This window comes from Antechinus flavipes, chromosome 2 (assembly GCF_016432865.1).
Source record: "Antechinus flavipes isolate AdamAnt ecotype Samford, QLD, Australia chromosome 2, AdamAnt_v2, whole genome shotgun sequence".
In the NCBI taxonomy this organism is placed as follows: domain Eukaryota; kingdom Metazoa; phylum Chordata; class Mammalia; order Dasyuromorphia; family Dasyuridae; genus Antechinus; species Antechinus flavipes.
The window spans coordinates 684,570,610-684,582,849 of NC_067399.1; the positions used below are offsets into that span (position 1 = coordinate 684,570,610).

Genomic DNA, 12,240 nt, shown 5'->3' on the forward strand with positions numbered 1-12,240 from the left:
TTATAAATGGAGAGTGAAATATATACTTATCCGATAGACAGTAATGAGACTGGAGCTGTCTGTTTCCCTGTGCATGATGGGTAATTACAATCCCGAGCTGCGGTGAAAGAGCACAGATTACAGACATTGTTCCTACAAGGACCACTAATGACTGTTTACCTTGGAAACCACCGGCAGCTCCCACACTCCCCAGATAAGAGCCGCCTCCGTCCCGTCGGCAGCCTCCCTTTGTCACGGGGGCGGGGGCGGGGGGCAGTCACTGCCCCCCCCCCCGGGCCGAAGGAAAGCATTCAGCTCCACCTGGGCTCCGGGGCTCTCAGAGGCAGGTTGGGAGAGGGGCAGAGGGAGGAAGAGAGAGGAGAAGAGAAAAAGGAAGAGGGAGTGGATGGACAGAGGCAGACAGCAGGGAGAAGGTGATCCCAACTTTGCCATCTGACAGGATTTTGTCCATTTAACACGGCGCCGAGAAGGGACCCACACACTGAGGCTAATAAGCGGCAGGGTCGCTTCCAGCCCCGACGTTCAGGGTCCCCACATGAATGAAGTCTCCGAAGGGCCCCGAGTGGTTTCGGACGCCGGGCTCAGGCTGCCCGTGGCCGTGCCGGCCGAGCCCAGTCTCCGGGTCCGTGATGCAGACAAGCCGGGTCTGAGAGCCCAAACACCAGCCTAGCACGGCCGGGAGCAGGGAGCCCCGGGGCCGAGTCCCGGCCACACCAACCCACAAGCCCTAGAAAACCGTGGGATCCCGATGGGTGCCCTCGGGCCCCACAGGGGCCGCCTCCCAGCGTGAACGTTGGCCCTGAGAGGGGAGCTCCTCGTCCCACCGGGGGGGGCTGCCGGGGCCCCTTCTCAGGAGCCTGAGTTCCCTACGAGTGAGACAGACTCCTGGCCAGGCCTCTCTGCCCATGCAGCTCAGTCCCGGTGCCTGACACACAGTAGGTGTGAAAACAATTTGCTGACTGACTATGCGAGCCTGCTGCTAGCAGGGCCCAGGCTGGGTCACAGGGCTCCGGCCGTGGCTGCGTCTCTCGGCCCAGAACAGCCCCTGCTTCCGTCCCGGCTGCCACACTTCTGGGGCCACGTGTGGCCCGGCATCGGGGGGGATTCAGCCCTTGGAAAGTTGTCTGGGCTCGGGGGAAGCAGCAGAGACCCCCCCCCCCCGCTCCTCCTCTGCTAACTCTACTGCCCGCTTCTCGTCAGGCTTCGCCTTGCGGTGAGAATGGCTGTGATGGAGTCGCCGCAGACATGTTTGCACCGGCTTGGAGGATGCTGGGGGCAGGCAACTGGTTGTCATGGCAACCCCAGCCAGTTTCCCTTCCCCTCGGTGACTAATGCTGGCTCTCCACATGATGTCAAGGGGTCGTGGCCAAGAGCACCGAGGGTCTTCCCGAACCCGTCCCTTCAGATGCCCCAGCTTCACGCTGACCCTGAAGGCTTTCCACTTTAAATTCCCAAAGCCCCCCCAAGTGCCTGGAAAGGGACCCTCAGCATCCTCAGGCCCTGGAGGCCCAGCTGCTGCCTTCTCATGGCCAGGGGGGGTCTTCTCATGACCGGGGGCCGGTCCCCACTTGTAGGGGCTGCAGAGAGCCCCGGAGGGAGCCTGCTCAGCAAGGCAGGGAGACACTGGGGGCCGCAGAGGACCTGGGGAGCCCATCAGCGCCGAGTGGGTCTGAGTCCATAACGTATCCGCTGTACACGCTCATGCAAGCAGGAGGAGGATGGCCTCTCCTTCCCCCAACCCGGGACGGCCAGAACATCGGCCGCCTCAGCGGGCATCCCGCGGCCCTTCCCCGCCCCCCGTGGACGTCCCGGGAAGTGTGCGCTGCCAGGCTCGCCCGGCGCCCGCCCCGAGCTGCCTCCTCGTGTGCTTCCCCAAACCTGCACCCAGAGCTGGCTCCCTCCCTCGGGGGCAGGGAGGGGCTCGGGGCCCATCGCCCAGGGGGATGGGAGCTGTGATCGGGAGCCCCCTTAGCCTCGGCGTCCCAGCCTGGGGCCCTCTCCTTTCCCCGTTCCCAAGGGCTCTCGGCCGGAGCTGGCCCTGCTGCTGCTGCTCTCCATCTCCAGGCCCGTCCCCCTGCACCCCCCCGCCCCCTCGCTTGTGGTCACCCTGGGCAGATTTGCGGCCAGACCCCGAGGCCAGAGTCTCTGCGGTCCCTGCTCAGTGGCCCGGGGACCTCCCCGTGTCTCTGCCGCTTCCTGCACCCCGAGGGGCCGCGGTGGGAGACTAACCACGAGCCTCCCTTTCCCTTTTCTGTTTAAAACCCTTTGCTTAAGACTTGCAAGACTCCAGAAAAACAAACTGATTTGCCAGCCAGAGAGGAGACGTAAAGTCCCTGCGGAGGCTCCTGGGGGGTGCACATGCCCGGGGGCGCTTGGCCAGGCTGGTGCAGACCCCCGAGCTGGGCCTCCTCAGGTGGGAGGGTCTACAACAGGGTCAGGAACAGGCAGTGGGCCTGGCGAGCAAAGGGGCAGACTCCGGCCAGGGAGGAAGCTACAGCGGGTGAGACTGGCGAGGGCAGCGGCAACTGCCCCATGGCATCCCAGATGGAAGGACCGAGGGGCCCCCATGGCATCCCAGGCGGAAGGACCGAGGGGCCCAGTGGCATCCCAGGCGGAAGGACCGAGGGCCCCCGTGGCATCCCAGGCGGAAGGACCGAGGGCCCCCGTGGCATCCCAGGCGGAAGGACCGAGGGCCCCCGTGGCATCCCAGGCGGAAGGACCGAGGGCCCCCGTGGCATCCCAGGCGGAAGGACCGAGGGCCCCCGTGGCATCCCAGGCGGAAGGACCGAGGGGCCCCCGTGGCATCCCAGGCGGAAGGACCGAGGGACCCCGTGACATCCCAGGCGGAAGGACCGAGGGGCCCCGTGGCATCCCAGGCGGAAGGACCGAGGGACCCCGTGACATCCCAGGCGGAAGGACCGAGGGGCCCCCGTGGCATCCCAGGCGGAAGGACTGAGGGACCCCGTGACATCCCAGGCGGAAGGACTGAAGGGACCACGTTTGCAAATCAAAGAGGCTGATCCGGAGCTGGCGAAGGACAGAGTGAAGGGAGAGAGGGAGGAATCAGTGAGACGTGAATCATCCTCCTTGGGAAGTGGCTGTGACAGCACAGGGGAGCGGAAGAAGGGGGGAGAGGGGGAGCAGGCAAGAGGAGGAGCAGCCCCGTGAGGATGTGCTCTTCCTTCCTCGTGGCTTCCTAAGCTACAGGACATCCCGAGCCCGGTTCAGACGCACAGTTTGGGCTTTTCTATGACAGGAAGCAGGAGAAACACCGACGAAGCACCTACTATGTGCTGGGCGCCCCACTAAGCGACAGAGGCCGCGATGGAGACATTCATTAGGAATATTGCAGCGGTTTCTCCGGCTCTGTTTGTACTCTCCTTTCCCTCTCGTGTAGCGCTCGGTATCCCTTAGGAGTGGCCTTTCACTTCATTATTAAATAAGCACAGTTTCTTCCGCAGAGGCTTATATGTTCCGTTCCCAGAGTCCTGTAGGGCAAAGCTATCACTTAATACATTGTGGTAATTTAGCCCACTCTCACAGCACTTTCGTAGTCCATTAAACCAAATCTTTCTCTAATTCTCTTGGGTTTTTACTCACGAGACGGTTGATGCTTTTGCGAATGACAAGCCTTCGAGGACATTCGCTGGCCCATCGGACCCTAAGTTATGGGAGATGCGGGAGCATTGCGGGTCCCGTCGTTGCACACATTTGGCTGATACAAAGCTCTGTTTAAGTGAGAGTGGCCAGCGTCACACCCCCCCACTACCCACCGCTATTATCACGTCATCATTTTCGAGCAGCAGCAAAGTGACCTGGGAAAGGAGAACTGGACTTGGACAGGAAAGCCCCGGGTTCAAATCCAGCCTCAGACTCCCACAGCTGTGTAATCCTGGCCGGGTCACTTACTCTCCATCTGCCTCGATTTCCTCATGCTGTCGTAAGGAGGAGACGAAGTAGTATCTGGTAACGTGCTGCGCGCGTGGGCTCTCTCCTGGGGCTCCTCGGTGACTCTCCATCTTCTCCATAGCCTCCACTGTCGTCATTGTCCCCCTTATCAACAGCAGCTGCCTTTTGTCACTGTGGCCTTCATCGTCGGTCTCTCTTCTCCTTGCTCTTCACGTGGCGTCCCCGCATTCTCCTCGTCACAGACTCACCGCATCCCTTCTTCCCCTCTTGTCAGAAGCATCATCATCATCTCCACTGTTCCCGCTGTGAAAAGAAAATCGCCATCGTCGTGGTCCTCCTTGTCCTTACCCGCGTCAGGTCCTCCTGATCCTCCCCCACCCCCCTCTTACTCACTACCCCCCACACCGTGGCTCACAGCACCATCATCACCGCCATCATGGTCACTGCCCATGGGATCCCATCACTCACCATTGGCACTGACGACCCTAGGCTCTCTGGGCTTGGCAAAATGACCGCACAGTCTGACACTCGGACTCGCCTCCCGCCCTTCCCACCCTCGCCTCCCTTGTCCCCTCCCTGCCCTCCCCGCCCTCGCCTCCTGTCCTCGCCTCCTATCCTCGCCTCCCTCACCTCCCTGCCCTCACCTCCCTCACCTCCCATCCTCGCCTCCCCATCCTCCTCCTGAGCAAACGGACTTCTCTGTTCCAGCCAGACGTGAGGCAGGTTTCCGGCTTCATTTTGGCTGAGCTGGCAGTGGGGGTCCCCGGGAGCCCCTTCACCCACCGTGGGCACATGGGGTCTCCCTCGGGTTCAGGGGCAGAGTGTTTCTGCTCCCGGCCGGGGGGCCGTGGCAGCTTCAGCATCTGGAGCACAACAGCGTCCATTATCACCACGAGTCACTCTGAATAATATTTTTTGTCCTCACGAGGAGCAAACCCTTATCTGGTTTTCACAGCGACTGGAGAGGTCTGTATTTCACAGCTGTGAAATAACAAAAATTAGCATGTAGATTGCTTCATAATAGGTGATTAATCCCAACAACATCCCTGGGAGCCAGACAGCCATTAGCATCTCTATTTTACAGATGAGGAAACAGAGATAAGAGGTGCTGGTCCACTTCCGGGCCACCGTGGGCTTGGACGGCAAAGCTGAGACCCAGACCGGGCTCCGAACCAGCCCCTGCAGCCCTTTGCCAGCTTGGCCACGAAATGTGCTTTTGAGAATGTGCCGATGGCACCGTGGGGGAGGAGAAAGCCCGAGGGGGTTTAGACCATATGTTTGTCTTCGGTAAATAAGACTTAACCCAGATGTGGTCCAAGGGGCTCCTGAATGTGGGCGGGAAACTTCCGGCCGGACTGTGAGACTGAAAGGAGCTCCCTTCAGGGACACGAGGAACGTTTCTCCCACCGTGCTGGGACATAGAGGGGGCCGAGAGGGGGCCGCCCTCTTGTATGGAAGGAGCCCCCCCAGCTCCTCAGGGGCAGGGACTCCGAGGCCATTCCCTGTCGTGGGGCTCATGCTAATGCCGCAGGAGCAATGGGAGGGAAGAGAGAAGGCGGGGAGGTGGTCCCTGGGAGGCCTGCGGGAGCCTGGAGAAGGCCGTGCCAGAGCCAGGCTCTCTGCTCCAGGTTGGGGCTGAGGCTGCCTCGGGCTGTGCTGGCCCCGTCCCTGGCGTGACGCTCCCCATGATGCCCGCAGGTAAGGCTGGGTCCCCTGGGCCCGTGCCGCCCGGTCACCCTGGGACTCATCTTTGCCCCGGGAGAGTAAAGGAAACATGCAGAGAACCGAGGCTCCCACAGGAGGGCTTCCATTCAGCCCCCGAAGGACTTTTGTCCTTTTGCAGATACCATCACTCTGCCCTCCCCCTCCCCACGGGGAGCCAAGGGACTGGGAGAGGAGGAGCACCCTGTGGCTGGAGACCCGTCGCCCGGCCGAGGGATGGTGCAGCTCCTGGGCAGGAGAGGAGCTGGAGGGAGGAGGGGCTCAGGGCCAACAATGAGCCAAGGGGCCAGGCCGGGCCAGGGCTGAGGAGCCCAGGGCCAGACCTCTTCTCCTGAGGTGGGAGCCGGAAAGGAGCCAGCCCTGCAGGGAGCCTCTGAGTCTGGAGACTCCGGCAGTCTAGATCTCTGCGAGGAGTCCTGTGGCAGCCGAGGCTTACCAGGGAACAGAGGATGACTTTCTCCAGGATTGTGTCTGCCAGGTCCAGGTGCTCACAGATGCTTGTTGACCGCCGACCTTTTAGCCTTCCCAAGGGTAGTAAACCTCGAGGGCTGGGGCAGAGCGCCAGAGGGCGAGGGTGTTCCTGACCGTGGGGCTGGGGCCCTTTGCCTTTCCTGTCAGATGAGATAATACCCGGGTTACATCCGTCCCGTGCCACTGGCCAGCATTCTCGCCTCCGAGCTGAGAGCCCTCTCTCCACGGCCTAGGCGCCCACTGAGTTCTGACGCTCCAAGGGGAGACACCCATCGGCAGCCGAAGAAGCCATTTCTGGTTGTCCTACTGAATGCTGGGGCGGGGTTGCAGGGGAAGGGAGAAAGAAGTGAGCATGGCAAGGCCCGGAGCTGGAGTCGTGGCAGGAGACACCGCATGCAAGCCTAGATTCTCCAGTCACATTGCGGGCCAGTCAGTCCTTGGTTCCGTGATGTCAGTGCCACCAGCAATCCTGGGTGAGACCCCCTTAGGGGAGGTGAGAAGCCCTGGGGAGGTCGGCTCTGCTAAGGGGAAAGAACAGGCCCAAAGGCGAGCCAGAGGCCCTTCAGATGCCCGAGACCGGACAGAGCAGTGCTGGATCCCTTCTCTGCTTCTGTCCCATTGGAAGGACCCTGCCCAGCCTTCCAGACCTGACCTTCCCAGCTCGGTACCAGAAGATCCGCTACTCTCATCTAAAAGCAGGTCTTCACCATCCCGAACAGTGCCTGCCCAGCCTCCAGCAACCCGGGCCGCTCGGGGCCAACTCCTGGCGGTGGCTGAAGTCTCGGCAGCCGGGGCCGGCTCCTTACGAACTCCGGCGAACGGGGGGAGGATGAATCGTGGAGGAGAAGGATGTGAGTCAGAGGGACCAGTTAGGAGGCAACTGCAGCGAGACCTGATGGAGCCTTGAGTTGAGGAGTGCCTGGGAGAGATGTGAAGAGAAGGTTCCAAGAAATGTTGGGGAGCCAGAAATAAAAGGTTTGGCACGGTAGTGAGTGTGGGTGGCGAGGAAAGAGTGAGGAGACTTGAACCTGGGTGCCCTCACAGAGAGAAAGAAGTTTGCATCGGGGGCGGGTGGAACGCAGCGCACAGAGCTCTGGTCTGTACGCGGCGGGTTTGGGATGCCAGCGGATCATCCTGCGTCGTGCTTCTCCAAATGCCCAAAGACCAGCGGGTTCTGCCAGACTCGAGTTCCAGAGAGAGACTAAGTTGGAACACAGACTGAGGAATTATTGGGCTAGAGTGGATTATTGGGTCCCTGGAAGCTGATAGGATTGTCCAGAGAACATTTCAGAAGAAAAAGGAAAAGGTCCAAGACAAAGCTCTGGGCAACACTGGCAATTAGCAGGCAAGGTACGGACGGTGATCCTGAAAGGGAGCTGCAGAAACAAGAGAAAGCAGGTTCATGAAATACTGGAGAGAAGGGACCCCTGCGTGCAGGACACTGTGATGGCTGAGAAAGGGCCCTTTGACTTAGTGACAAGAGCTTCCCATTAACTCTGCAAAGAAAAAGATCGGTTTAGTGAGGAGATGGGAGGCCAGGCTGCAGAGAAGTGAGGGTGAGTGAGAAGGGACAAGGAGCCTAGAGGGATTTTTGCTGGACTTTGGCTGAGAGGGAGATAATGATGGGATAGAGGATCTAGTGAGGGCTTTTTTAAGGATAGGAAGATAAGGATATTTTGTAAGCAACAAGGAAGACATCAGGGAGAGAATGAAAACTAGAAAATGAAGATGATAAGGCAAACTGATGGAAGAGATCAGAGGCGAAGTGAAAAGGGGCAGGGATTAGCCTTGGCAAAAGAAAGGACCACTCTTCATAAGATTCTAGGGTAAAGAAGGATGGAGTGGGAATTAGGGAGGGAGAAGGGAGGATGTATGATTGAGGGGCCATAGAAGGAAAAGTTTCCTCACAATGGTCTTGTCCCTCACTCTCAGCTCAGTAGACTTCCTGCTCTTAGGCTTTAGGTTTTTTTTTTAATTTTCAGTTCCAGATTCTCTCCTGTTTCCCTCACCTACTGAAAAGGGAAAAAAAAGATGCCCATGAGGTCAGACACAACATTTCCACATTAGCAGAGGAAAAAGCAAGAAAAATCAAGTGAAAAAAATCTATTTCCATCTGTACTCAGAGTTCACCTTGGAGAATATTTTTCACCCATGGAAATGTCATAGAGCACTGTATTGATCAGGTACTAAGTCTTTTTCAGGTGATTATCGTCACAGCACTGCAGTGACTATATACAATGATCTGGTTTTGATCACTTATTATTTATTCTTAGAAGTCTTCCTAAATTTTTCTGAAATTTCCCCTTTCATCCTCTCTTACCCTACAATAATGTCCCATCACAATCGTATATGCTACAACTTGTTCAGACACTCCTTAACTTATGGGCATCCCCCCAGTTTCCAATTCTTTATACACATGGGCCCTTTTCCTTTTGTTTGATCTCTAATGTATAGACCTAGTGAGCCTTTCTTTCAAGATTCAGAGAACTGCTATTTTATCCAGAAACTTTCTTGATTTGACCAGATTGGACATGATTCCTCTCTGCCTCGACATCACAGATCTCAGAGCAGCTCTCTTGTGCACAGAAAAGCTCAAGTTTCTGTTTCGTACTTCAGCCCCATGTGTTCACATTTTCATGGAATCCTCCTTCTGTCAATTGTTAGTTACTTTAAAGGATGCCCATATCTTTTCAATGGCTCCCTAAATGCTCACCTCACCCAGGGCCCTAAAGCTCTAAAGGAAATAAAGTTTGCTTCTGACCTGGAGAAATCCTTACCTATGGATGGGCAGCTGGAACATACTCTAAGGGGGTGAGAACTAAGGAATCATGTCAAATTCCTACGTCCCCCAACCTACATTGTATATCTTGGATTACCTATGATACCGTATCTTTATTTTTTTTTCCTTGTTTATTTTTTTATTTATTTTTTTAATTTAAATTTTATTTTATTTAATAATAACTTTGTATTGACAGAATCCATGCCAGGGTAATTTTTTTTACAACATTATCCCTTGCACTCGCTTATGTTTTGATTTTTTCCCCTCCCTCCCTCCACCCCCCCCAAGATGGCAAGCAGTCCTATAAATGTTAAATATGTTGCACTATATCCTAGATACAATACGTATTTGCAGAACCAAATAGTTCTCCTGTTGCACAGGGAGAATTGGATTCAGAAGATACCGTATCTTTAAAAGGATTTAATTTCACTGGTGAGCTGATTTCAAAAAATTCTGGAAAGACTTACATGAACTGATGCTGAGTGAAATGAGAAGAACCAAGAGAACACTGTACACAGTAACAGCAAACATTATATGATGATCAATTGTTATGGGCCTGGCTCTTTTCAACAATGGGGTGATTCAAGGCAAGTTCAAGAGGCTTGGGATGGAAAGTGCCATCCTCATCCAGAGAGAGAACTATAAAGATTGAATGTGGATCAGAGGATAGTATTTTCACCTTTTGTGGTTATTGTGGTTTGCTTATGTTTTTTCTTCCTTTCTCATGTTTTCCCCTTTTGATCTGATTTTTCTTACACAGCACAATTATGGAAATATGCTTAGAAGAACTGCGTGTTTAACCCTTATCAGATTGCTTGGTATCTTGAGGAGTGGGGAGGAGAGGGAGAAAAAATTTGGAACACAAGGTTTTGTAAGATGAACGTTGAAAACTGTCTTTGCATGTATTGGGGGAAATAGAATATTATTTAAATTTTAATAAGGATTTAATTTCACAAAAGTAGATAAAAGAAGGAAAGAAGGGAAGGGGTAAGAGGGAGAAAAGAAGGAAGGAAGAAGGAAGGAAGCAAGGAAAAAAGGAAGGAAGGAAGGAAAAGTAGAATATTATTTAAATTTAATTTCACAAAAGTAGATAAACTAAGGAAAGAAAGGAAGGGGTGGGGGGAGAGAGGAAGGAAGGAAAGAAGGGAGGAAGCAAGGAAAAAAGGAAGGAAGGCAGGCAGGAAGGAAGGAACAGACGAAGGGAGGAAGCCTAGGCATTCAGATTGACCTGGCAGGACTATAATGGGCTTTTGCCACCCCACCCCATGATCCCTGCTGGCAGGGACACCAGAACAAACAGTAGACTGCCTAGCCCAGGGACTCCATGAATTTTTACTTGTGAATCCCACTCCCAGGCCCCCCTTTCCCCTTCCCCGGTAATTAAGTTTGGCATTTTCCCATTGATCTGTGGTTATTGACCAGTGCAGTGAAGGTGTCGGATGGCGCAGGTGGCTTAGGAGGCGCTTTCCAAGAAGGCTGCACCCCGTCCATCTCTTTGGGTGCATCCTTGTTTGCATGTATGTGGGGGGCTCCTCCTTGCACCAACTCCTTTTCAGAGCGGCCGTGTCTCTGTGTGAAGTCCCAGGGTGCTCATGCTAGCTTCTCTGACTGACAGGAAGCAGATGGGTTTCCAGCAGAAAATTCCCCAGTGAAACTTAAGCAGCAGCAGGCGCTTTGGGAGGCTCCTTTGGGAGACCGCCCGCCCAAAACCAGAGAGTCTTCCCCAGCTGGCCCTGGCTCCCAGCTCTTACAGGTCCTGCCTGTCCCAACACCCCACACCGTCTGTGGTGACACTTTTAGGCCCTGTCAGTTGGCTGGGCAGAGCTGGACCGCCAGACGGGAGCTGTGCGAGGAGCTGTCCAAGGTGACCATTACGTAGGCCTCCGAGTCTACATCTGGAAGTCAGGCTTGGTTGCTCGGCCGGTTTTGAGTTTTGTTTGCTTGGATGGGGGAGGGGGGATGAGAAAGGGTCGCAGACGGAGGGAGGGAGGCTGCCATGGAGGGAGGCCACAAAGCCCCGGTTTCCCCTCCTTTTTGGCGCTTCTGAGACCTCCCTCTGCCAGGCTCCCCTTTCCCTTTCCTCTGATGTGGCCCCTGGCTGGGGGGCTGCACAAGCAGCTGGACAAAGTGAGCACATCAGAGGCGGAGCTGCGCTTTGGGCCTTGAGGTCTTGGATGAGCTGGGGGGGGGGGCTGCTTCTGGCGGTCCGATGCTGCGGGCCCCTCTCCTGCACGGGCCCAGGGATGGCCTCTGAGGCGGCTTCCCGGGCTGCAGAGCGGGTACAGAGGCTGTTTACTGCTAGGACCGTGGTTGGGCTGAAACTGCGCGTCCTCTAGTCTGGGGAAGGAGGCAGCCCGAGCAGCCGCTGCCTTCAGTGCGTCCCTGTGGCAAAGAAGCGGAGGCTTTCTCTTCCCTTCCCATCTTGCAATAAGCCTCTGGAGGGGGTGGACGAGACGTTCCAAGGGGAATCTCGGGGTCCCTGTCGGTCTCCATCTCCCTCCGGCCTCGGGGCGTCTCCGCGCCGGCTGAGTCGGGAGGATGCAGGCGGGCGCAGGAACCGGGGCTAGCCAGGCCGCCTGCGAGGGTCCTTTAAATGGGAGTCCGAGCCGGAGCCGGAGCTGAGGAAGCCGCAGAGCTCCATCGGGCCTGGGCTGCAGCTGCCCCTTCCTCCGCCGCCTCGGCGCTCCCCAGGTCTGCAGCAGGAGCAGCGGCGGCGGGAAGAGAGAGAGGGAGGGAGGGAAATGGGAGAGAGAGGGAGGGAGGGAGGCGGCCCCGCGGGCGCCCACCCCCACCCCCGCCCGCCCGGGAGCCCGCCCATCCCCATGGCGACCGCCCAGGCTGGCCGGGCTCCTGCTTCTCGTCCCCAGGAAAGGAGACGAGGCGGAGAGGAGACAGCAGCGGCCGCCGCAGCATCTCCAGCATCCTCAGCATTCCCAGCCCCTCGACTGCCTTCCTGGCTGCCTGATGCAGGACTCTGAAAGAGCCTGGGAAAGACTGGCTGCTAATTCTCCGTTCTCCTTTTTGTATCTCTCCGTTTCCCCCTCCCCTCCCCCCACCCCCATCGCAATTCCTCCCTCTTGACTGCCTCGGTTTCTTTCCTCGGGCTCTGCTTCTCTGCCTCTGTCTCCGTGCTCTCTCTCCTTCTCCCTCTTTCCCTTTTCTCTGCCCTTCTCTCCTTCCCTTTTCTCACTCCTTTCCCTTCCCCTCTCTTTCTCTATTCGCCTTCTCTCTCTCTCTCTCTCTCTCTCTCTCTCTCTTCTCTCTCTCTCTCTCTCTCTCTCTCTCTCTCTCTCTCTCTCTCTCTCTCTCTCTCTCCCCCTTTTGCTGTCCCTCTCTTCCTCCCTCCTTCTCCTTGTCCC

The 12,240-nt window shown here is 56.6% G+C and overlaps 2 protein-coding genes across 2 annotated transcripts in view; one reads left to right on the forward strand and one right to left on the reverse strand.

The window, feature by feature from the left end:
- Window positions 1–12,240, forward strand: part of ADGRA1 (adhesion G protein-coupled receptor A1) — a 207,620-nt gene that overhangs the window by 133,747 nt on the left and 61,633 nt on the right. The gene's annotated exons all lie outside the window — the stretch shown is intronic.
- Window positions 2,138–4,485, reverse strand: LOC127552232 (collagen alpha-1(VIII) chain-like). Its single transcript, XM_051982797.1, has 2 exons — window positions 3,910–4,485; window positions 2,138–3,488 (listed from the first exon to the last, which is right to left on the reverse strand). The coding sequence occupies exon 2, from the start codon at window positions 3,210–3,212 to the stop codon at window positions 2,424–2,426; it is 789 nt and encodes a 262-aa protein (XP_051838757.1). The 5' UTR covers window positions 3,213–3,488; window positions 3,910–4,485; the 3' UTR covers window positions 2,138–2,423.